This window comes from Parambassis ranga, chromosome 16, assembly GCF_900634625.1.
Source record: "Parambassis ranga chromosome 16, fParRan2.1, whole genome shotgun sequence".
NCBI lineage: Eukaryota > Metazoa > Chordata > Actinopteri > Ambassidae > Parambassis > Parambassis ranga.
In genome coordinates, this window is record NC_041036.1 from 13,903,254 (window position 1) to 13,928,782 (window position 25,529).

General features: G+C 42.8%; 1 protein-coding gene across 1 annotated transcript; it reads left to right on the forward strand.

Moving 5' to 3' along the window:
• Positions 1-6,403: 6,403 nt before the first annotated feature.
• fam131bb (family with sequence similarity 131 member Bb) lies at positions 6,404-22,867 on the forward strand. The gene is made up of 8 exons (XM_028424524.1): positions 6,404-6,514; positions 14,524-14,561; positions 17,086-17,188; positions 18,456-18,680; positions 18,838-18,978; positions 20,037-20,350; positions 20,902-21,162; positions 21,672-22,867. The coding sequence occupies exons 1-8, from the start codon at positions 6,487-6,489 to the stop codon at positions 21,888-21,890; spliced, it is 1,329 nt and encodes a 442-aa protein (XP_028280325.1). The 5' UTR covers positions 6,404-6,486; the 3' UTR covers positions 21,891-22,867.
• The last annotated feature ends 2,662 nt before the right edge of the window (positions 22,868-25,529 follow it).

The following is a 25,529-nucleotide window of genomic DNA, read 5'->3' on the forward strand; positions in this document are numbered from 1 at the left end:
CTGTGTGTGTGTTCATAAACTGTCCAGTAAGACCCCTCCTGCTCCTCCTCCTCCTTTTGCTCTCGCTTCTCTCTGGATTCTTGCAGCATTCTTCATTGAATGACATCAACCCTGTTGCCTCTCCTTGTAAGGTCAGACCAAGGGAGCAGGAGGGAGGGAGAGATAATGGGGTAGAGGCTTGATTAGATGCAGACACTGAAAGCGGTTAGGGGTTTTAAACAAAAGGAGGTACAGGGCTGAAGAAAGTGAGTTCCAACAGGGTTGCAATGTGAAAAACATCCACTGTGCCTTTATTAACTTGTCTCAGCACGCTAAAGCAGCTGAGGCTTTCTGTAAAGACATTATTTTGTCATGGCATTATTTGCTTTGCACCAAGACCATACACATGCAAACAATACTTAAGACTGCATGTTATTTTTTTTTATTCATTTTGGTTATAAACAGAATCGGTGCTTTGTTTTTGTTTTTTTTGTCCTCATAGCCAGGATCTGATAGCCTTTAACCTGGTGTGAAGTGACACCTCCCATCCTGTCAGTCAGCCACATTGTGACATAATGTTCGTTTCTCACCCACACACATCTGACACCCATGGCAACACATGAAGCCCACGCCCATTGAGTCTTATCGCACTTTCAGGTGTAGCCGTAGCTGTGCAGACTTTTTGACACTTGTGACATTTTTAATGATAACAAATAGTTAAAATAATAATATTGCTCTTGACTTTTTTAAGGTATTTCAATGGTTAAGAGACTAACTGATCAGTCAATGTGTGATATCCCTTATAATGTTTCATTAACCAGCATTCTATGTATTTACCAGGGATAACTCTCATATGTGACAATAACCTGAGGTCAGACAAAATAAGCACTTTCTGGGATTTTAAAGAACAAGTTGAAAACTAACGCGCAGACAAAATAAAAACGATCCATATTTGGTGCTCTCTCTCTCTCTCTCTCTCTCTCTCTCTCTCTCTCTGTTTTATATAAGAGGAAACAGCTGAGGAAACAGTTGTCGTTATCACTACACTGTTCCTTCAACACTGAATATGAAATCCGTTGTTGAAGGGAAATATGTGACAACCCTTCAAATGATGTATTGTATGTGTAAAAGCATCCTCTGGCTCATACTCAGATGATGATGGGTCATCAAGATGAGGCATGGTAGAGTTGCACCTTATTCAGGTTGTGAAACCAAGATCAGAGTTGCGTCGCATGCAAACCTCTGTGGTTGTGTAACCTGCTGCTGTAGGATTCATGTCTAAGGGAGTGGTCATAGGGGTCTCTGATAGCCTATTGTCCCACAAGGAATGTTTCCAGTCTCTCCTCATTTCCAGGGGGACAAAAAATGTGTTGAATTTCCACATAGAGTTTTCCACAGCAAATCTGGCATGTTACTGGGAGAATAATGTGCAGCCCGTCCTGGAGAGATGGACGAGGAGGTTGTACTTTGATGGTTGAGGGTAGTATGAAAAGTGACAGATGTGTAACATTCCCCTCCCCCCTTTTTTGTCCAGCTGCAAACGTTGGGCGGCGTCGTGGTGATTGAAGTTTGGAGCAGGCAGGGATAAGGCAGCTCCGGGGTCCAGATACTCTGAAGGTAAGGCAGAAAAGGAAAAGAAAAAGGAGGCCGTCAGAATCAGAGCCAGACAGCCTGGAATGCAGCCAGACCTTGGAATGAACAGTTCCTCCCCCTCCCTCACTAAAGTGCCATATTTCTCATCTCTCTCTCTCTCTCTCTCTCTCTCTCTCTCTGCCTCTCTGCCCTCTCTCTCTAATGCTGCATTTTTCACCACTTCTCTCTTCAATTCCTTCATTTCTCACTCTGTCCTCCTTACTCTGCACTTTTATTTCCGTTTCTATCCTTTTCCCCCGCTCCTCCCTCTCAGGCATGAATCAGTACCTACTCATAATACCTCAGAGCTTGTCATTAATGTCTCGATCATTTCCAATCCGCAGGCGTAGACTGTTGCAATCTGTCTTTCCCTCTCTCATTTTCTACTCAAAGGAAGAGGAAGGAAAATATTTTGAATTGTTCACACCAAAGTAAATGCAGTCATTGTGTTGACTGTTAAAAGCAAGTGTTCATAAGACACACATTTTATTTCTTGTTAACATTTAATTATTGAAGCTTTATAATTGTAGCAATATTTAACATATTTTTTTTTTTTAATATTTTTTTAGGCTATAAGATATAGTCCAGGTAAACCAGCACAATTGCAGTAGTTTTAGGTAGTAGTAGACCAGACACCCTTGATTTTCCATGCATTACGTCTGTAAGTCCACCCCATTCTTATGAATACAATACATACATGTTACTATATTATAATTATAAAAACCATAACACAACCTGACACGGTCTGTCTAAAAGCGTAAAAGTTAAAGGGATTAAAAGTAATTTTACATCATTTTAATTTAATTAAAGTTCTTTTGACAGACATGGATGTAAACTTTTAACAAGATTCCACCCTGTCTAGTTTGTTCATCAGTAATCTAAAGGAAATTTGGATTTATGGTTGAGTTGATGAGGAACACCGTAATGTTGTGCTTAAAACGAGTTAATGGCAGACAGTCATTCCCAAAAATCCGCACAACACAATTTCCAGGTGTACCTCAGGATGAAGATCTGCATGTCTGTGACAGAACACAGTCTCCTCTCTCAGCACCCTCAGCAAGACTCTCTCTGCTGCTGCCAAACTGGCTTCATCTCAATGTCAGTGTGAGACTGCAGGGCCCCGCTCTTGCCAGCAGGTGTCAGTGTGATACATATTACTGTTCTCCACTTAGCCAGGCTAAAATGCCCCTAGGGTGGAAGATCACCCCACATTCTCATCATCTATGAGTCTGATAAAAGACAAGAGTGTGTGTGGAACACCCACAGCATATATCTAAAATAAACAAAAGTTTTGTTGTTGAGGAGGAGGAGGAGGAGGAGGAGGAGACCATCATGAGGGGAAACATTGCGGCGCTGGTGGTAGTGGCGGTAAAGATGAGGGGGGCTGGAGAATGTAGGGTAATTGCAGGAGAGGAGGAAAGAGAATTGTAAATAATAGAGGAGAGTTAGGAACTCCTCGTATGTGAGGTTGTGCCTCGCCTAAGACAGACACTCTATGCCACACACACACAACACCAAAAAATGTGTGTGAAAGAAAACAGCTAATGAAACACAAACTCTGTCTCTCCCCTCTAAAAACAAAATAAATCAAACTTAGCCATTAAAGATCATATTATCAGACATTTTTATCCCTCCCTTGTTCCCACCTACCCTCCACACCCCGTTCCTGCCTCTAAAACAAACCTCACGGTTCTTTATTTCCCCCTTACCTCTCACCATTCCTCCTTCCTTTCTCACATCATACCCTTCTTCATTTATAAATAAAAGACAAATACCAGCCAGCTGTTAGTTACACCACTGGCCTCCACCCTTTTATTCAGACACACATGCACATTCTCCCTCAAACAAACTTGGTGGCTCCTCGAGGGCAGATAACATGTGGTTCCAATTAGCACATATCTCGCAGCACTTAGATTCAGCGGAGCACAGAATGAAGACACAGATATATGGGAAGCAATAGACAGTGACCAAGTAGACAAAGGGGAATACAAAAAAAGGTATTCTCACATTTAACTGCCTGAAAGAGTCAGTATTGAAGCTGTTATTTATTCGTTTTCCTTGAGGTGCAACCTACAAAGCAGCAGATAGACAGATACAGGTACATGTAAGTCACTGATTACCAGCGTTGCATGTGTGTGTGTGTGTGTCCAAGATAATATTAAACAGGAGCATCTGCATTTAAATTCAGTGCATCACCCCAGATAAGAAAACAAGAGTACTGCTGACAGGAACATGATAGAAGTTGTGTGTGTCGTGTGTTACAAGGCAGTATCGTGTTATTGCACTTGCTTTGTTAGCATGTGTGTGCAAGTTAAAAAGGAGAAGACAAAGGCGGTGAGAGGCAGTCCTCTTTAAGAGTGGCCCATGTATCAAGACTGAGATTAGTGTCAGGAATGTCTTCCCTCTGTGGTTGACCTTGACAGTCCATATCATAGATCACCAGGTTGTCACATGTTGATTGTGTATGTGAAGTGTGTGTGTGTGTCCGACTGCAACTAATCAATGTTTTCATTATTGGTTAATATGAAAAATACACTTAATTAAACCATGGCCATTAAGTAAACTGCAGTCATCATGCTTATGATTGCATTTTCACACCTAATGCTAAATGTATGAGCAATACCATTAGCTATAGCAAACAAGTTAGCAGGTTACACTCCATGAACCTGCTGTCAGTAACCTTGTAATGGCAACACTATACTGACCATGTAAGACAATGTTTAAGAACAAGTGCTAGGTTATCTATAATTGGCTTCTTTTGTTACCAACCAATCACCTCTCATATTTTACTAACTAATCCTACTGAATGTGAGTAATCTTCTCAAAACAAATCATGAATTGTGTTGACATGGCAAAGCAGGCTAGATTAACAAGGGATTCCAGTCAAAAGCAGCAATTACCATAAAGCAGTCCAGGAGCTCATTCTCAACAGGACAACAAAACTGTGGTTGAAATTTTGGGGTGATTGAAATGACAAGTAGTTGCACAGCTACGCGCCCTTTTATGGTCATGTTAAGTGATTGCATGTAAGAGCTTGGTGATGGAAAGATGGAAAAGGTTTGCATTTTTTAGTCCAAACCCTGAACGTTTCCAAACCCAACCCAAGTACTCTGGATGTCAGCACAGTTCCTGAAAATGGTCCGACACAGGACAAGATGCCAGGGTTAAATGGCAGACCTTAATCTGTGGTACATGCCCTACTACCAACCCCCACTAATACGTTGTTTTAGGATTTATAGGTAATTCCCTTGTTCATGTGTGAAGATGTGTTGCTCAGGGAATGTGAGTAAAGCTGACCCTGGCAGCAGCCATCTCCTCTGCCCCAGTGTGAAGCTAGCACACATCTATATATAAACCAGAGTGCAGGGATAGGCTGGATTATGCATGATTTGTTATGTCTGGCAAGTCACATACCCATTTTAATCCATTTATTGCAACATTGCCCCCATGCCTATTTATCTCTTTTTGTACTCAATGCAAATTGTGTGACTGTCACTTTCCTTTGTCCTTGTAATTGTGGTAATTGTTATTTCACGCTGTTTTTGTCTCCTCCCATCTGTCCATGCCTTTCTGTCTGTCCCTCCTTTCATGTGTCCTGCACTTGCTCCTCTGTCTGTCTTTCTTCATGCCCAATGTGTGTAAAGTCAACAGAACATGACTGACCACACATACTTCCCCCACTCCCCTCCCTTCTGTGTCCACACGCAGCATCTCACGGTCCAGACTGCCGAGGCATCTCTTGGGCAAACACTTTCAGTCTGTAGGCGACAGTGGGGTGCTTACCAGACATAGAGGGGTAGGAAATACAGAAAATCTTGATTATAAAACTGAAGTGACAGAGGTGGATTGAGCTGGAATATTTAGGTGTGGTGGTGTTAGAGATGCAGAGACAGGTTGAGTGAGAGCGATAAAAGAGGTACTCTTACACCAGAAAAGGTGCTTGTGCAAAAATAGGGAATTGTGAAGAACTAGGGATTTAGAGAGAATAGAAAGCAAGGAATCAGCAGAGAGATGACTGGGGGCGGATCAATACAGCAGGATGACAGAGAAAGAGGTGGAGACTCAGCACCGGCTTGACTGTGAAGGAAATCCCTCTGCTGTTTTTTTCCTCTGGATCATTATATATTGGTGCATATGAGTACAATTTCTTTTGCGCGATCAGTGTGAAGGAGGGATGGAGAGAGAGGAAGGGAGGAGCTGGAAGGTGACTGAGAGATGGAGAGGCGTGAGGAAACCGCTGCAGTGCATTGTTAGGCTGAGCGCGCACAGGAGAGGGAGACAGAGAGAGAATCCCCCATTTTAGCTCAACAATATTACAGCAGTGCAGAGATATGGCAATCCGGCACCATCAACACTCTGCTATTGATCTTAGTGGCAACCTACTACTACACACCCTGTCAGTCATTGTTTGTATCATTGTTTTAACGTCACTTTAAATTACTGCCTGTGGTTGTTTAGGTCTTTCTTTTTTTAATTTTTCACAATTAGCGTCAGTTAATCAGTTCAAAGATATTGGTGATATTTATACCTATAATTTAAAAAATATGACAGATCAGTTTTAAATAATTCTAATAATGCCTCGCATCTTTATTTAGTCCTAATCTATTTCCCCCAGGCATACTGACTTACTAACCGGATCTCTTCTAAGACACTGCACTGGAGAGAGAGAAAGGGGGGAGAGAGAGCGAGGGTGACGAAGAGAGAGAGAGTGATCGAGCTAGCACAGGAGGGAGAGAGAGAGAAAGAGAGTGCACAGGAGAGCAAGAAAAAGAAGCTAGAGTCGAGAGAAAGAGAGAGTCGCAGGAGGAAGAAGGAGAATGCACGGCGTCTGGGCAACACTTCCTTGCTTGTGTCCAGGGCCTTTGTGAATACACCATGGGATGCATCGGCTCCAGGAGACTGAGTAAGCCCCGCTTCTCTTCCCTCTCTTACTGCAGGCTAGAGGGGAGGTTGGGGTGAGGGGGGTGCAGGGGGGTGATGGTGCTGGTGGAGGAGAAGCTGGGGGTCCTGCAGGAACAAGGGTTTGTGTAGAGACATTCTGTTAATGTTTATGTGTTTGTGTATGAGAGCTGTGTGGTTGTATGGTTACAGAGGCAAGATGTCAGAGGCAATATGTGTTAAAATGTGCCACTGTGTGTGTGTGTGTGTGTGTGGCAGCATCTCCCACCCCACCCCCCTGTTCCCTCCCTCCTCCCATCCCTTGATTTATGATGCTGTTTGGCAGTATGTATATGTGTGTGAGTAGGAGGCAGAGGGATGGATAGGAGAGGGAGGTGGGAGAGGGAAACGCTGTGCTTATTTATAGGGAGGCATGGCTCCGAGAAAGAGAGGAAAAGAGGAACAGAACAATGCTATTGTCAGGGGCGATTGCACAGTTTGTTATTATTTGCATGGATAATGGGGGGGGGGGGGGGGGAGAGGGAGATAAAGAAACGAGCAGCGGAGGAAGAATTTCAGTGTGGACAGGGAGGAGGGGAGACGGGCGGATGGCGATGGAGAGAGGGGGGAAGAGGGAGAGGGAGGGGCAACAACATGTAGGCGAGAGTGTGAGTTTTCAGGTGAGGACCCTCCTGGATAGTTGAAATGTGAAGCAAAGTCATACCAGCTATAAGTGGTGGGGAGACTGGGAGGGGTTGTTTAACATGCTAATTGTTGTTTGCATCAGATATGTTGCAGTACACATTCAGGTGCCACACACATCTCTGTGGATAACATGAATCACACTTAAAGGTAAAAATAAACACAGACGTCCTTTGCTGTTAAATATTTATGTGCCACTTTGCACATCAGGCTCTTAAACATATTTACGGCAAAGCAAGAGCAGTAAGGAGCATCACGCTTACAGGGGTCATGAATGTCAGAACCAGGTTACAGACGGCGTGCAAGTCACACACACTTCTCTTTTTTTAACTAAATTCTTGATAAAGAGGGTTTTAAAAATATCCAAAAGATGCAAGTGCAGAAAAAAAACTACATGACACAGTTAGGGAGGCAGGTGTGAACTGAATATAGAAACAGCAGCTCCAGCCATCCAGATTACAGTGTTTGACACTCAGCATAGAAGGATAGGAGATTGATAATCTTTCAGCGCTCAGACAGAGGAGCCCACAAGCCCAGCTGTTGGGAAATAATGGGATTGAAGACAGGCAGAAGGCTTTGGAGAGTTGCCATATTAATCTGATTGTCAGCCACCTGAATACTGATGCTCATTTCCATACATGTGATCACAGAAGCTTAAGAATTTAATAAAACCACTCTAGTAATAACAGCAATTACATTTTTGAGTCAGCAGAAAGCGAAGGGCTGTGATAACGCTTGTCAGTCCAAGAGATGTACTAAATGGAGTATTTCCCCTTTGTTTGCAAACCTTAAGCCGTGTGCACTATAATCTACCTTGAATGTGTAAACAAACAGTACTTAAGAGAAGGAAGACTGAGCAGCATGTGTGCTGTAGTCTGTGATTTTCTTGGAGGCAAAAGAATCAGCAGCAGTACTGCTGATCTAGAGGCGTGGTTGTGTTTATCCTGGGTGCGAATGGCTTTAGTGTGTGGTATTGATCAGCCTTCTCAACTGCATTCCACGCTGCCAAGCGGAGATCAACAGGAGGAGCAGCAGGCAGCAGGACTGGCTCTGTTTTTGTGTACCAAAGAAAGCCCTGATCTATCTGTCTGCCCTCCGGTAACACTATCTTTCCCAGCACCATCATATCAGGGTGTGTACGCTGTGGTCAGGCTCTGATATCTGTTTGTACTCTAACACTGCTATAGATGTTGTCTATTCTTCAGAAAAATCGTGTGTCTGTGCCCCGTGCGGAGACATAGTATAGTATATTGCAGAATATTGATTTGTATTAGTGGCATTTTTCTCGTTTCAGAAATATTCTCCTTTAATTCACTGATATTAGACATTTTACATATACAGTATTTACGCCGGAGGCCCTCATCCAAAAGACAAACTCTGTTGCTGGCTGAATAAAAGAATTTAGAGTAGTAATGTGCTGGGTTTACTCTACCTATTCAAAACTTTCTTACAACTGAAATGATCCTGTCATGATAGAATCATGATTTAATCTGTTACAGTAATATTCATAGAGACAGTGGGAAACATGAGGATGTCGACCCATTTAACACATTACCATCACTGTTACTGGGCCAGTTGAAGACAGGATGTACAGTAGATGAAATGTCTGCATCCATCCATCACTACCTCACAGGGTGAAGGTCTTGGGATGCAGTTCATGGGGGGTGTGTGCATTCTTCTCAACCTTGTCAGTGACAAAAGGCAGTACGAGATCCACTATAAACTATGTTCCTTTATGAATCAGCACTACACAGATTGGTCTTGCGTCCATACATTCTAACAGCCAAAGCCAGTGTCAGTGTAATAGCCATCCATGATGCTGATGACATTTTCTAGATCAAGTGAAGATAATGCTGTTAGTAACAATTGCGCTAAAAGCTATACACATCAGAAGCATTCCCCTGTATCCACTTACCAGGCTGCACTGTACCCGTGGCTGCTGGAAACATTAATCACTGTATAATTCAGGGCATAGTGTGCAGTGTGACTGTAACTGCCATGATTCAGGCTGCAGTGGTGAAATTATAGATATGAATGTGGGACATTAGGACAACTCTCACCTGTTTGTGAGACTCTTTCTCTTTTTACTTCCTATAAGCCGTTTCACTGCTGACACATGGTGGTACTAATCAGGCTGATGGTAATAATATTGTGTCAGGTTAGAAGTTAGGTTCAGCCAGTCTCAAAAAATGTGTCATGTCTACATTCAACCACAGCACTAGCACTTTATCATTGTAACCCGTTGGCTTGATTAGTCTTCACGCAAAACATTTTGCAACTTCATCACCAGAAACTACAGATGAACATAAATGTTGATGTATGGATGCAAGATCAATCTGTGATGAACATATAGTTGGAATAAGTTTGTTGACAGACACATTCCTCTTTTTAGTCCTACTTAATCCTGCTATTTTGGACCTCAGCTGCCTCAACATGCAGCTACAGCGATGTGATGCCTTCATTCTTATATGTTAGCCACAGTGTCTTGTATTGTTATTTTTAACACACCTAATCTAACTGAACAATTAAGTATCCCTTTAATGCTTAGACAAAATGTAGATTTTAATAATGGTGCCTAAATTAAGGTCAGATAGCTGACAATACTCAGCTCGAGCATGTTTGTTAGTGTGATAACGTGTTTATTTGTGGACCTGAATGACCTCTAGTTTTTACATATATCTCCTGTGGAATAGTGCTGCTGCTCATATATATTTATGTCATGAGTGGGTGTGAATGCAGCATATGCACCACTGTTACCTCAACACTTTCTTTGTTTTTGCTGCTGCGCTACAGAAAGGGATTCCCTGCCATTAAATTAAAACCCAAACACCCCCGCTACACCATGCCTTTACACTTACACACACAGACACAGTCAGTCAGTCAACAACAGATACCATGTCCCAGATTTGCCAGTTCATAGTCTGTGAGCAAATCTGGCAAAGGTAAAAGCTCGGCCAGGCCTGGCTCCTTTCCAGGTTGGAGAAGCCATGTGCACAGGATAACCTTTCAAGGTGAACGATTCTGTGATGTAGCATCTCACACACTAGTTAGACCTAATCAGCCTTACCTGTATGAATGTGTGTGTGTGTGTGTGTGTGTGGTCTAAACAATACACTCAAGGACTCCGGTGTAGCATGCAGAGCAGATTTATGTGAGTGCCTCTAATGTGTTCCATTACGGTTTGGCTTGTTACTGGATACCATCCTACAAGCCTATGTTATCATGGGTACGAGCTTGATCATAATATATATGGCTGCCCTTGCATATATCATGTTGAGCTTGTGTGTTTATGTGTCAGATTAGAAATAAGAGGCCTGTGTGTGGGCACATGACGGCAGGCGTTTTTGTAAACAATGTGACTCAGCCACAAAGTGAGTTATGAAATTGAAACATAATGCTGTGAAGGAGAAAATTTCATCTCCACAATTTGATCTCTGTGTGTGTGAGCGTGTGTGGGTGGGGTGCATGTGTGTGAATTTATGTGCATAGAGTGCGACCGACACTGATTTGTCTGATTTGTTATCTGCAGCTACTAACAACTTCAGCACTGATAATAAAAGGCCGTGTTCTCAAAGATGAGAAGTCTCCTTTGAATATTAAAGTTTAACAAAAAAAGATTTCCAGCACACAAAGCGCTATCTGTCGTCTGCTTTGCTGGTGGATGTGCTCCTCATCTGCACGTTTTTATCCATTTCCAGTCTACATGTTCATTAAATGTTTAGCAGACTGTGAGGGTGTTTACAGGTGCATTAATGCTGGGTTGCAGCTGTACCAGTTATAGACAGCAGCCATGCTAAAATTGTAATAGGATGAGTCAGGAGCAGACAAATTGGCAATGTCATTCAACAAAGTTGTGACTCTTGCTGTCTTTGAGTGTCTAACCAAGTGTATGTCACTGGATTATGTCCTGAGACACACTCCACCAAACTTTCCCAACCATCTGGGCTCTGCTCCTCAGCTGTGCTCTTGCTCTCTGTAGCAGTAACCCAGCATCTGCACTGCAAGAAAGCCACTATCCAAGCTGGTACCCCACCGTGGCAACCAGCCTTACCGCAGCTGTTATGGTAAACAAGCACCAAGCCCCCTCGTTGCTCGCTGTTATTGCTGCAGGGCACTAGGAGTCCAAAAGACAGATGACGCTCAAATGCTTCCCACTTCAGCGGGAGCTGTCAAGCTATGCAGCCAGAGCTGGAGTTGACAGTGCAGCCGCTGCAGATCTTTGGTTGTTCGTTACGCACGGTCGCATTGCTCCCTTTTTCCCCCTTCCTCCCTCTCTCAGAGCTCCTCACTCCTTTTTCTTGGCTGTGCTAAGCCTGGCTCTCCTATGACCGCAGGGAGGGGGGTATCCAGCAACGCACCGCTGTGTGTGCGGGGGAGGAGGGAGAGTGCCAGGGGAGGAAAAGCTTGCTCAGAGCTCTGGTCATGTGCTCTGTTGTTGATTCTATTTCTTTCAAGGAGGGATCCTGCCTGTCTTCTCAGGAACAGAATAACGCTTACTGCGCAGCTGAGAGCATCACTTAGAAATACATAGCGTGCCATGGCTTAAGATGCTTCATAATGACTACTGACCCATCATCTATTCTGAGAACTACAAACTAATCTGATGAATCACAGCATGATATATAGACATACAGACCCTCGTGGCTCACTTCACAATATGCTTTGATGTAATCCCCTATGAGGCTGAAGCTCACAAACATTAAGTGGTGTAATAGGCCGTACATACAACAACAGAGGTATACATACTACTTAATGTTTCTGGTCCATTGCTGAGTAAAGGCTGGGGGGGGGCTTACTGAAGCTACTCTGGATTGCTGTCCAGAGAACTCTTGGGCCACACTGTGATTCATGTGTGGAGAGAGTGACTGCTAATCTGCTAATTGGCCAAATGAGGCTGAAGGATGGAGCGGGGAGGACTGTGAAAGCAAGAGAGAGGAAGAAAGGGAGTGGTGTGGTGTGAGCACACCCCGTTTTCCTGGAGGCCAGATGTATGTGCATCTAGGTTCATGTATAGTTTGTGTTTGCAGGGCACACCCAGATAGGGAAGGAAATCTGGGACACTCTCTCCCACAACTGCCTGAAAGTGAGACATCTCATCTTTGTCTAATTGATATCAGCCAATAAGTAACCATCTCACACCAGAATGCACGGTGCCAAAAAAATCAAACATGCCTGACTAATCCTTTTTGAGGTCACACAAAGTTCATTTCTGATGATCGTGTATATGGCTCTTGAATATAAGTGTGTCCATGAAAATGAAAATAGAAAGCCCTGATCCAGAGTTGTGTCTTTATTTCTGCAGTCAGAAGGTGAACCATCAGCTGATCCACAGCTTTATTTTCAGGAACGCTTTGTTTGCTCACACAGTCTCTCACAGTTAGAACACAGTTAGTCTCTCCAAGGTAGAAAAAGGTGAATTTGCAGCTGTTGTTCGTGCTCTTTATCCACAAAAATTAAGCACAGCCAGATGAAAATTCAGATCATCAATCAAACAAATTAGTGTTGATACTAACATAACGTTCTCCAATGAGGATCCTTGATGGATAAATACATTTGTATTTTGTATAAGTAGTGTCTGAGTAAAGTTCTGAACAGAAGCCCAGGACTGTAGCTTGTAGTGTTTGTTCTTGCAGTTTCTTTTTTAGAAAGACTATGCTTCTCTGAAAGCAGAGAATCTTCTTGGGTTCTGTCACCAGAGGACCTCTACCTCAGCTCTTACAAACCAGTTATTTTGCTTTAACACAAAATGCAGCACCAGCGTATATGTTTGCACAAAAAAACAGATTTAAAGCTTACTCAGCATGGTGGAAGTTCATTTAGCGAGAGCTTGAATGTAAGTTTATTTTAATATAAAATTCTGCAGCTTAAGTTTTTGGTTTATAAGTATACTGTATTCTCCAAGTCCAAGAAAGAAGGTTAAATTCACCCCTCAAATATTGATATTTTACAAGTGTGGCTGTGTAGCTCTCCCTGCAAATTGACTCACACAGGGTCCCTTTCGGGTAAGTTTACCCTATTAATGTACCAAACAGCTATTTATGCTTAAAGTAACTTGCACCTCCTGTGGAGAAGTCCTGGGGTATTAAGGGAAACAAAAGCGACACTAACTAAAGTGGGTTGAGGGAAACTGGGTCGAACAAAACAGAAGAATAAAACACTCCATCTCTCCTAGATGTAACACATTCAAAGATCACACACTGATAACAGCACTGATGAAGGAGGCAACAGGAAAAATGACGTAGTTGTGAGGACTGTAACAACTGTACAGAAAAGATGAGGTGGTCGAATTAGTAGTTGATATGCCCCTTACTGTAGTGAAGAAGACCAATTTCTGGAATGAAGTCTGTCCCTCGTCTCCTGCCCTTGCAGTGATCTGATGTGACTGAATGTAGTTCAGAGGGAAGGGTAATATCTGAGAGCCCAACAGAGACAGAGTGAAGCTGATGTTTCTGAATCACTGGGTCAGTGGGTCACAGACATCACTGGACATCTAGAGAGCCAACAACTCTCTGTGTTTCTCAGAGCACCAGAGGAATCGCTTGTGATTGCCAAATGCAGCTGTGTGAAACGTGACTGGCTGAGTAACACAAATGCAGACACACACAAACACAAATTGCTGATACAGGAGTGAGCCCCTCTGAGAGTTGCACACACAGAGCACAGACCCTCAGATACCGAGGAGCACCTAGAGACTGAAGCCGTGTTTAAACTCCATTACCAGTACAGACTCTCTAATTAAACCAATGTTTTAATTAGGATTTGGGCAGCCAAGAATGAGGAGGGGATAATAAGGCTCATTTATCCAACACAGTGTATTTCACAGGTGTAGTCCCACCTACTGTATGCTGGGTGGAGGGTTTTGTATATGACCTACCAATTAGTGTAAATAGTTAGTGGAATGTAAGTGTCATTTCCATGTGTGGTAGCATAGTCAAAACACTCTCACTCCCATCTCACATATGGGACCTATTTTACCAAAGTTTGTTGACACTGGCAGCTCTGGTTCCGGCCTGTGAGCCTGTGTGTGCCTGATGCCATTTTGCACTTAAACAGGACATGCACAGATGCTTAATCCAGTTTCTATTGTTTTCATCTGTGTTTTTTTAATGTCTCTTTGCTTCTTATTTTGGAGCAGAGTGAGAGTTTATCCATGTGAGAATTATTAGAACAGGAAGAAACATTAGAGGAGTCAATGCAGAACATGAGGGGGAAAGAAGTGTGAAGGGTAGATTCTTCAGGTGAAACAGTTTTGTCGCTGAAAATTAATGTCCTTTCTCCCTTCTCTCTCTCTCTATTTGCCTTTCTGTCTCTCTTCCTTTCATTTGTTCTCAGCGGCAGATGGCGTGCCAGTCCAAAAGGATGGGGAGCAAGTAAGTCCTCAGCAATGCCTCTGGCTCATCAGTTGTGTTGACTTCCTCTGACAGTGGACTGTTGCTACTCCACCTGAGGAACCAACATGGCTGCTGTAGCAGTATAAACGATAAGCTACAGCAGCACTGCATTAGTGCTCGGTAACTCAGCATTAGTGCCTAGTAGATTAGTAAAGTAGCCATGTCACTGTTAGTTGCTCAACTTCCACTACACCTCTCAACCCAAGATAGGGGGGGTGGCGTAGCTGGAAGCCTGGACAGTCGCTGGTTTGGTTGGCTTATTGCTGTTGCTAGGATGTCTGTTGCTTTTTGTCCATTTGACAGGCACTGCTCATAATAGCAGAGGCATCACTCTCACTCCAACTTCTTACATATCATTATTACTGTATATTCTCCTCTCCTCTCCCTTCCTCTCCTCTGCTTTACTGATCCCATGCTCTAAAACCAACCCCTCTGAGACAGGACACACAGGAAAGGGAACCATCTTGGGCTAGAGTGTAGAGAACTCTGCTTTTCCACCGAATGCACTGTGGACTGATTGCATCATTTATTTATGCATTGTGCCCCAGAATGCTCTTCGATGCTGCAAGAGAAAGAGAAAAAAACACAGCCAAACACATACACACACATGTATATCAGAGATATTGGAAAAGAACATAGGGGAAGCTGCTTCAAGGAGCTGTACCATTCAAGTGTGTTAAATTTCTCATCACACCCACTCCTATGAAGGGAGAGGATGAAAGAAAGTGAGGAAGAGGAGCAGAGAGGGAGGGAGTGGGAGCAAAGAATAGAATTACAAGAAAGGCAGAAGTGAAAAAAGGACGGGAAGAGGCTGGTATTGATTAACACGAGGTATCTGAATGCATGCTGTAGCTGATGGAGAGAGTGAAAACTACACTGGTAATCTCTGTCATTAACTCATTATGGTCGACAAGTTACCTAATTTATCAATATCATCTTGTTAAGGCGTGATAATTAACATTTATTCAAGTTTTATTATGGTTTAGACTTCAATTTACATTTAGGTTTTACTCCTTTCTCTATTCCTTTTTCCTTTGATACATGTACCATTACTGATTTTCTGCTGAGTGTAAGATGAGGAATCCTCACATTTGATGCTAAATACAGAGCTAAAGATAGCACTAGTTACCTTAACTGTCCAATTTCACCTAAAGGCGCTACTATAATTATTCTATTAAAGCATCAAGTCTTGGTCAAACACCAAACGTATAGAGAATACATTGCTTTGTTTTTTTGCCAGTGTCATGGTCCAGACTATTTTCTTAGACTTGGCCTTTTGCCTGGAGGACTCAGTGTAACAAGAATGCAGGGAAGAGGTTTTGTATGGATCAAACAAACATTTAATTACTGAGCCAGAGTATGTAGTAGTAGGTCCTTTGCCCGGCGTCTAGAGGAAACGTTTGTGTAGTTGTTGAGCACAAATGTCATTCTGCAGTTTGGTTGTACCCGGACTCTGTTGTCTCTGCACACATCCACAGGAAGGTTGAAAACGTTTCCAGCCAGAAGCCCACCAGTGCCCCCAGTATAGTTAGTGTCAGCACGGCTGATAGAGTGAATTGCTGTGGCAGAGGCTACTGTTTATCTGCTTTGTCCTCAGCATCTGCCTCACACAACACTCACACACACACTCCCCTTCCCCTGTTAGCCTCAGTCCCTCGTCTGTCTGCAGCATCAGATACAGCACTGACATCTCTCTCTCTCTCTCTCTCACACACACAACCTCACACACATTTATCTGCTGGCTTTTCCTTTTTTTGGCAGCCCATGTAACCGTAGCATATTCACTCTGCCATACATAACTAAGCAAATATAAACTGTTTAATCCCCTCCCTTCTCCCTGTCATTCTGGTCCTCGACTCTGTCCTCCTTCCTGGAAAATCCTGTTTCTCCCTTTCCTCTCTTCCCTCTCTTAATTTCTTCCTCTGCATGTCTGATGTGCAATCAACCCTCTGTCCCTCCCCCTCGATGCATGTCGATGTTCTCTCTGTCCTGTCACTCTCTTACTCTTTCCCCATCCCTCTCTCCTCCTATTTCTCTTCCTCAGCATGGACGTTCAGAATTTTCATGGGAAGGAATCAATGTAAGTGTTGTGGCATCATTCCTTCATCTACTACCTTTTTTTTCTATTGTTTTTTTGTTTTGTTTTTTGCATCCGATTTGAGTTGAATCACCCTTTACCAATCAGCTCTTTCTCCCTGACCACCCCCTCTCTCCCCCTGCCCTGTCTTCGATCTTGCGGTTTATTGTACTGGTGTATAGACTTAAGCACAATCACACACACTTATTTATTTATTTTAACAAGCACACTGTTAGTTGGAATTAAGATATGGGTAATGCAGTTTTTGTCTTTTGTATTAACCTACCATCTCCTCTCCACTCACCCTCCACTCTTTAACACACACTGTCTCGATGTCTATGTGTGGCCTGTCACACCATCCATACTGTCTTTTTTCCTCCACACTATCCCTCCCCTCCTCCATTCCTTTCTCTTCTCTCCCACCAGCTATCTATGGAAGACACCACATCAATCCTTCCTCGGCTCAAGAGAAACTCAAATGCCTACGGCATCGGGGCTCTGGCTAAGTCTTCTCTGTCAGGTGTGTCAGGTGTGTGTCTGTGCTGTAAACTGGTAAATGACCCCATGTTGGCTCCGTCCTCAGCGGGTGCTGGAGTCAGCATGGTACCCGAAACGGGTTCCCCTGTATCACTTCCTCTCCACACAGCAACATCAGTCGGCAATGACTCACAAAGAGCCATTGACGGAATCAATTCAACACACAACACACATACACACACATCGTCATACAGCTTGTTGCTCTAAGGAAAGGTGAGTAGTGAGTGGGGAGTGTAGCTATTTTATGTTAAGTGTTGGTGAATTTGTGCCGTCCCTAAGTAATAGTCTGGATGTCTTAAGTGTGTAAATTGATTTGAGTGCAGTGTAGTGAAGTGTAGTGTTTTTGGTTTCATCCAGCTGTTTTGTGCAGTGCAGTTTATGAAATGTATGAGAGTACAATGTAATGAAGTGCAGCTGCTGTACTCTGTGGTGTGGTACTGCTTTGACCTATAATTTATTCATAATGCTCATCTCCATGTGTCACCATCGGAGAGAATCAAACAGCCAGGGGATTTACATTGTGTGTCATCATTTGCTGGTCACATGAAATGTGGAGCACAGGCCAATGGGCAGATGTGAGCTGGTGTTAGCGTGGCAGCACGAACATGTAATTCTTCTTATTTCAGCATCATCGAGTTGAGTTCATAGACAAACAGCAAGGAGAAAGGGAGCAGATTTCTGCTTACCCAGCACAGCTTAGCATAGGTGTGAGAAAGCTATCATGTCAACAAGCCAACCTTTCATTACTCATGCCACACTGCCACTTCACCCCAATTAACCTGCTCCATCCCATGATGCACCTATGTCAGACAAGACACATCCATTGGCACCTCTCCTCCCTTTGCTGTAACCCGGTGATGGTTTAGTCTCATTAACCACATGAATGTCACCTCCACAGCCCCTCATCATGCAGCTATTCTCATAATCCATGCTCATGGACACCCTCAATTAACTAGAGATATTTTGATAGTAGGATTCGACTGATAATGTTTTTCTACTGTGGTTTACTGATGCTGCTAATAGTTAATATTTTTAGGTTATCAGTATTAGAAACAAATTAATAGTGTCTAACCACCAAAACATCCAAGAGGTGTTTAGGTATTTAATATTTGTTATGGTTATTTTTAACATAACAAATATTGAATAACATATTCAATATCCAGACTTTCATTGACCCTCATTGCTTCCATACCATAACAGCAATTCACACTTGATAGTAACATGCCTACCTTATGTCTGCCCCCCTCATCCTCCCCCAGGCGTCACCCGTACGATGAAGGAAAGAGTGACCAAGCCCACAGCTATGGCCCAAGGTCGCGTTGCCCATATGATTGAATGGCAAAATTGGGGTATGCAGACAGTGGGTGCAGGGGGCATCCCTCAATCCCGCATCACTACCCAGGAGCGGGAAAAGGAGAGGCGGCTGGAAAACGACGCCTATAGTGACCTCAGCGATGGAGAGAAGGAGGCCCGCTTTGCTGCAGGTTGGAAACAGACAAGGGCAGGCCCTCTGCAGAGCCTGTTAGCTGCCCTCAGCAAAAATGATGTGACTTGTTAGGATTTATGCCCGAAATTCAGCCAATTAAACAAGATGCAGGTCTTAACAGTGATCCTGACCTGTCCTTTGTATTCTCACTTCAGGCATCCTGCAGCAGTTTGCGATCTCAGAGGCAACACTCCTGGCATGGTCATCGATGGACGGCGAGAGTCCGCGGTCAGGATCAAACCAGGGCAGCGTGGCTCACCTGAGCGAGGTCAACCAGGAGAGCATCACCAGTCGAGGTAGAGGACCAGAAACATGACAGCAGCTGAAACTGTAATACAGAAACAGTGACTGAAGTTACAAGGAATCACACTAAGTGCTTTGTTGATTTAGGATAAACCTTCTTACTAACAGCATGTATGCTTTTGCATCAATCTTTGCACACAGGGCGAAAATGCCTGGTTGTGTTTTATACACTTCTCATGACACAAAGAAAAACAGTGTAACATCAAGCCTATGTCTGCATTACACAGTTTGACAAGAGTGATGACTCAAGTGTGTTCTGTGTGCTAATGTCAAACTGCATTTAGCACATATGGCAGTTTCTGTCAAGGAATTTCTAAAACTTCTCCGCTGAGTTTTTGGAGCAAGAGCTCAGTCAGAACAAATGTAACAACATTTAGATCACTGCTTTATCTTTTGGGATTCAACAAAGTTGAAGTGGCAATGTAATAAAAAAACAAAAAGTAACAATTTGCTGTTAAAAAGATGAAAAATGAGAAAAAGAACTGCAGTATTTCCTTTTGTTTAGTAAAACCTCCATACAAAGTATGCACTTGTTGTCTTTTTGCACTTTTTTGTTTCTTTTTGGGATCATACAGATTGTCCAGCACTCACCTGTGTGTCCCTGTGTGGACCACAGTATTTTTTAAAATATTACAAATGCTTGTGAAACATCATATAATTCACGGTAAGAGGCAGACACAGTGCATGAGGCCAGCCTCTGCCTATTGTTAGTTTGAACAGCAGCCCTGGAGTCTGTAAGATAATGTGTTTTCAGTCACCGTGTGGATTTCTGCTGATAAATGAAGCGAGAGTTTTGAGAGCAGGCTGCATGCATGGAGGAGCAGCATTTTATTACACAAATGTCCTACATGCTAATAATGCAAAACTGGTTAAGTTAAAACTGCAATCACAGCATTATGAACTGTAATCCTAATCCGCACACAGTTAGTGATGCATGCACCAACACGATGCATGTTTATCTCTGTACACACAAAGATGATCCATTAATTGTCTGCACTAACTTTTTGCACATTTTGCACAGCTGTTACTGTCTTCTTCTCTTTTTTTCCAGATCAGATATTGCACCACTCCTCAGCAGAGGTGTGGCCTCACACCTACGTCTCCCAGGGCCACTACTGCCTCTCCTCCTCTGATGCCTGGGAGCCGACCAACAACGACCCTTCTGGTGTGGCCTCACCTCCTGCCGGCTCCTACATTATGGGGACCGATGGGTACGATGGGCAGACGGCAGCTCACTTCCTGTCACAGCAGCAGCAGCAGCACCAGTTTAGTCTCCAACAGCAGAGTCAACTACAGCAGCTGCAGCAGCTCCAACAGATACAGCACTACCAGCAACAGCAGCTCCTGCAGTATCAGCAGCAACAGGTGACTCATGGAGTCTCAGCTCTCTGTGTGATTCAGTGTTGTTCAGAAGTGGAGGAATCCGGAGGTTGTGGCTGGTTGTGACATTTTCATGTTATAACACAGGATCTTCAATGTACTCAGAAAACTTTCACCTCCCAGGATTCACACTGAGTCAGAACATGAACTGAATGATGACTCAACAGTGTGAAGTGAAAGCATATTCAGTTGAGTCATCACTCTTTTCAAACTTTAGTCTTTTGTCTTGAAAAACAAAAACATATTTGTCTTATGTCCCATTAACCGCTTGTAAACCAAACTGATACTGATATTTTAATTAATATTGACTCATACATACATCAAAAACAGCTGCTCCCCTCATCCAGTGTACATGTATGTGTGTGTCATCTTTTTTTTCTTACTGAACTATTTTCTTGTGTATTTTGATGCTGCTTTGAACCTTCCTTGATGTTGTTTCTCCTCTGACACGCGTGTCATCAAAGATGGACTAGACTTGGTTAAATAGATGTGAGAGATCTTCTGTTCTGATCACAGTCTCATCCCTTTGTTTTTAGTCTCTGGAGCACAGGCTGCACAGTGCCAACCACTCTTTGCAAGCGACACCCAACAGCACCATCCACAGTCTGGTTCATCCTGTTCACCCTCCATTGGTTGATCTGTGGAACACAGGACAGATGGAGGCCTATCAAGCGGAAGCTGGTGGCTACATGGGCGTGGCGGCGGTGGTGGAGCAAAGCCTGTGTGTTCCCTCTGGAGAAGAGATGGTGGGAACAGAACACTCCCCACTGCTGGAGCAGCAGGAGGAAGAGGTCAAGGTGAGGTGAACATTACATAAAATTATCTCCTCAGTGATTAATATTTAACTTTTGGAACTTGCAGAGAAAGAGACTGCAACTCATGTCATGTTATTTTGGTTATGGGTTGATTTCAATTTATGTCAATCTGATAGATCAACTGATGTGTCAGTAAACTGAAAATGGATTGATTATTATTAATTATTAATGTCTATCTATAATAATAATCTATGTATCTATCTGATATTGTGCAGATTTCACCACACTGTAGCTAAAGGTGCTCAGCAGGTTTGTGGCTGCAGTCAGCCAGGCCCTCCTGTAGACAATGATCCTGAAAAACTTTCTCTGACAAATCTCCTTTCCAGTGTGTCTTGAAAAATATGTAGAAGTTAAAAATGAGAATTCTGGTTCTAAATCACATTTCATATGATTAGATTTATGATGCACAACTTTCACAACAACACACAACTTTGTCAGTTTCTGCGTGTGACCTGCGTGAGTGTGTGTGTCCCTCCGTCTGAACTAATCAGGAAGAAGAGATGACACTGTGCATGGAGCCAGAGTCAGCCATGTTGACTCCGCCCACACAACAAGGAGACACCTCTGGGGGCAGTAGTCCAGGGCAACCGCCAGCAGAGCCAATCACAGAGCGGAAGGCCTCCGATGTCACCTCGGGGCTTATTCAGACGCTAGAGGAGAAGGAAGAGGAGGAGGAGGAGGGGCCACCTGCTTCTATGGCAACCAACTGAGTTCCTGGCTGTCATGAGACTCCTTATTACAAACTGACCGGGGAGATAGCAGGAATGAGCATAACAATACAACATATATCTATTAATCTGTTCCTTTTCAGGTATCAAAAACTTTTTGGTTGTGAGAGGGGAATTCTTCAGAATGGTGAGAAGAGATTTAGAAGTGGACTCACAATGAGACAAGAGCTGATGCAACAAGGACACCTATTTCTTTGAAAGCCTTACATCCCAAAGGTAACTGAAGAGTGAGGATGGAGAGGAGAAGGGAGGAGCGTCACCTGACTGAATCATTTCTCTTGGGGGAAATGGAACCACACTGAGATGAAGAGGGGAGCGGAAAACATGCATGCTTTTTATGACGACAAACGACTCAACTCTGTCATCGTCTTACAATGATAATGAAAAACATAATAAAACATTATAATAAGAATAATTTTGTAATAAAGCGAAAAAAAGAACAAGAATCTATGTATAAGTGTATGATAAGATAATGCAGCTTTCCTACAGGAGAGCTACTCTGTTTACAGCTGTTAACTCCACACATTAGATTAATCCAATTAATTTGCATCACACCACACACATTAATGGAACCTGGCTGATTTTTCACAAATGATTCAAGTAGGCACGGCATTGCAGTGAAATGCAGTTTGTGATGTTGAGGCACAGCCCAGGCACAGGCCTGCCTTGCTGACCGCACACACACACACACACACACACACTAAAAACACTGCACAGATAAGGATTGTACTGTAAGATAGTGTGCTTCCTACTCTGTCTCTCTGTATGCATGTTTCTTCAGAGTACTATGGAGTACCTGTACTATACAGCACTTGTATAGACTTTGCACTGAACCATAGTATCCCAGGAGTGGCCGCGGTGGGCCTGAACAGACAGAGAAATAAAGACAGAGCTGCATATGCGAATCTCTTTTTTGCACTAATGCAATCCAACAGATCAGAGGTTGCCTTTGGACTGTTTGGACGTTTCCCTGTTCCCACTCTGAAAGCTTTCAGCACCACCGACAACCAAAACCGAGCCACTTAACAACACGAACCCTCAGCTGCTTCTTCTTCTTCTTCTTCTGTTGTTGTTTGTTTTTTTTTTACAGATCAACAGATAGTTGATGATAAATTAAGGATGATAACCACTACTCTGAATGTACTGAAAGACAAAAGGCAGTACATTCTTCAGACAAACTTGCTGAAAATGGATTCACTGCTGGCTCAACTAGACCACCACTACACACACACACACACAAAGACACACACACAGTATCTAAATTGTAACCAGCAATAGGCAGACGAAACACTGGCTGCCCAACAGACCAGTGTCAGCTCTGTCATATAGATGTAAATAGTCTGAGTATATAGAAATTGCCTCCCACTCACAGTCACAGCTGTTCTATTACAGTATCATTTCTTTATTTTTGTACACCTCTCGGGTCCCAATTTATTTTTGGGGATTTGCTCTTGAGTTCATTTCAAATGACAAATGAAGTGGAGGAATGTTTGCTCTGTTACAACAGAGCGATCACTCAGCTCACAGGGGGAGACGCTCAATCAGCCAATCAGGGAACAGAACAGAACAGAAGACTGGGACTGAACACTAGAACCCAACAGATCGGTGTCTTCCTGCTCATCGTTGTAACTGTGAAGCAGCTGCCTGGAGTGTGACAGTGATTATAATGATGTTTGAGAAGCATGGTTTTATTTCTTTTTCTTTTTTACCTGAGGAAGAATGAGTGTTTTCCAGCGAGGAGGAAACAGTCTGTGCAGGACTCACTGACAAACTTTACAACCACTGTTCTCAGTTTCTGTTGGGGAACAACACCTTCTTCTCTCCCTTTGATGATTGTGTGAGAACCTATATGTATATATGTATATTTATATATATACATATATACATATATATACATGTATACATGTAAAATGCGGTTTATTGACTTGAATGAATTTATTTGTCGATTGCTTCTTTATGCAATGATGAGGACAATGTTTATTTTTCTACTGACTTGTTGAAATCCCTTCCAGTATAAGTTAAAATAGGTGTCATGGTTGTAAAGCAGTCATGTTTCAGTTTGGTTCTGAGCACTTTAATCTAAGAAAGTGGGGGGGAGGGGAAAACACATCGGTAAGGGACAAAGTGGTTGATGGTTAGGCAGCTCTCAATTTTAACGTTTATTTCACTTCAAGAATTCCCATCTGGCAGATTGTTAAAACAACCTAAGAGGGCTCAAAACTGCAAACAGAATGTCTTTACAATATGGCACATATTAATTTATTTATTGAACAATTACTTGGTGGGGAGGATTGATGTGACAGCTTGTACAGCTTCTGGAAGCAGCATCTTTTTTTCGTTTATTGCTTTATGTCTTATTTGGGCTCGACTGTTTGCTTACAAAGAAAAACATGAGACTCCATAAAAAAACAAAAAAAAAAACAAAACAAAAGACACTGCTTCACTTACTTTCTTCAAAGAATGAATAAAAACAAATGACAAGAAGCCAAATATATTTGTGTGCGATGTTAAGGTTTCCTGATGTTTGCTAACAGACTGGTTTGCAGTTGAGTTCCTCTTTTTTTGTATGATTCTACTGCCATCTTCCAAGAGTTACAGTGACTTTGTCTGCAGGCATGATGCTCAAAATCTGCTTCTGGTCCTCTGCCTTTCTCCTTCTCTTTACCCTTCTATCTCTTTGTATCTGTTCTGTGTATCTGTGTCTGTCTGTATGTCCGTCAGTCTGTGTACAGTAAGTTGTCCATTGTCTTGTTGGAAGAATCACTGCCTAAAAAAAAACTCACATTAACCAAAGTGTATTTGAGGCAATCAGACATGTAACATAAACATAATTTGGACATGTGTGTCAAAAAAAAAAACCTGCTGTATAAAACGCTGTATAAAATTGGATGGCTTCTGTAAAAGTCTGCATAAAATTGGATTTATTTGTTTGAAATGAAGCAGTGCGACTGGTGACACTCATAACACTTACACCTATGCATGCTTGTTGGACGGTTGTCACAGGATGGTTCTTCTATGTAGGTCCTCTCCCTCTCTCCCTCCCTCTTTCTTTCTCTCTCTCTCTCCTGTCAACAACTCTTCGTTTCTTCCCGTTTCTCCACTTTTTCCTGCACGACAGAACCTTCTACATGCTCCCCAGCTCCTTTACCTGTCTCCTCTTCTTTTCCTCTGATGGAGAAAGAGCAAATAAACAAACCAACAAATGGCATCTTGTGTGCATATGTGTGAAAATCTTTTCGCAGATACTTACAAGTTCACCTTTTTTTTTCCTCTCCGGAGCTTTAAGACATGTGATTTGCATTTTTTTTGTGGCTCTGTCCACTAAAATTATACTTGACAGATAAAACAGCAGTCACCACCATGCTGGAAGCAGTGTGTTTTTTCCCAAAACACATTCCTCTCAGCATCTCTTGGTAACTTTATGCTAGGAGAATATTAATGACAAATTCTCACAGACAAGCTGCCTCTAGAGGGACCTATGCTTATTTGTTCAAGTTCACATTGGAACCAGAGCCCGACACGCTACTCATGATACTTTCAACCACACAGAAATGTTTAGAGGTATATTCACTTCTAAAGCTTGACTGATGTTAGCCACATGGTGATTGCTTTCTACTGTCA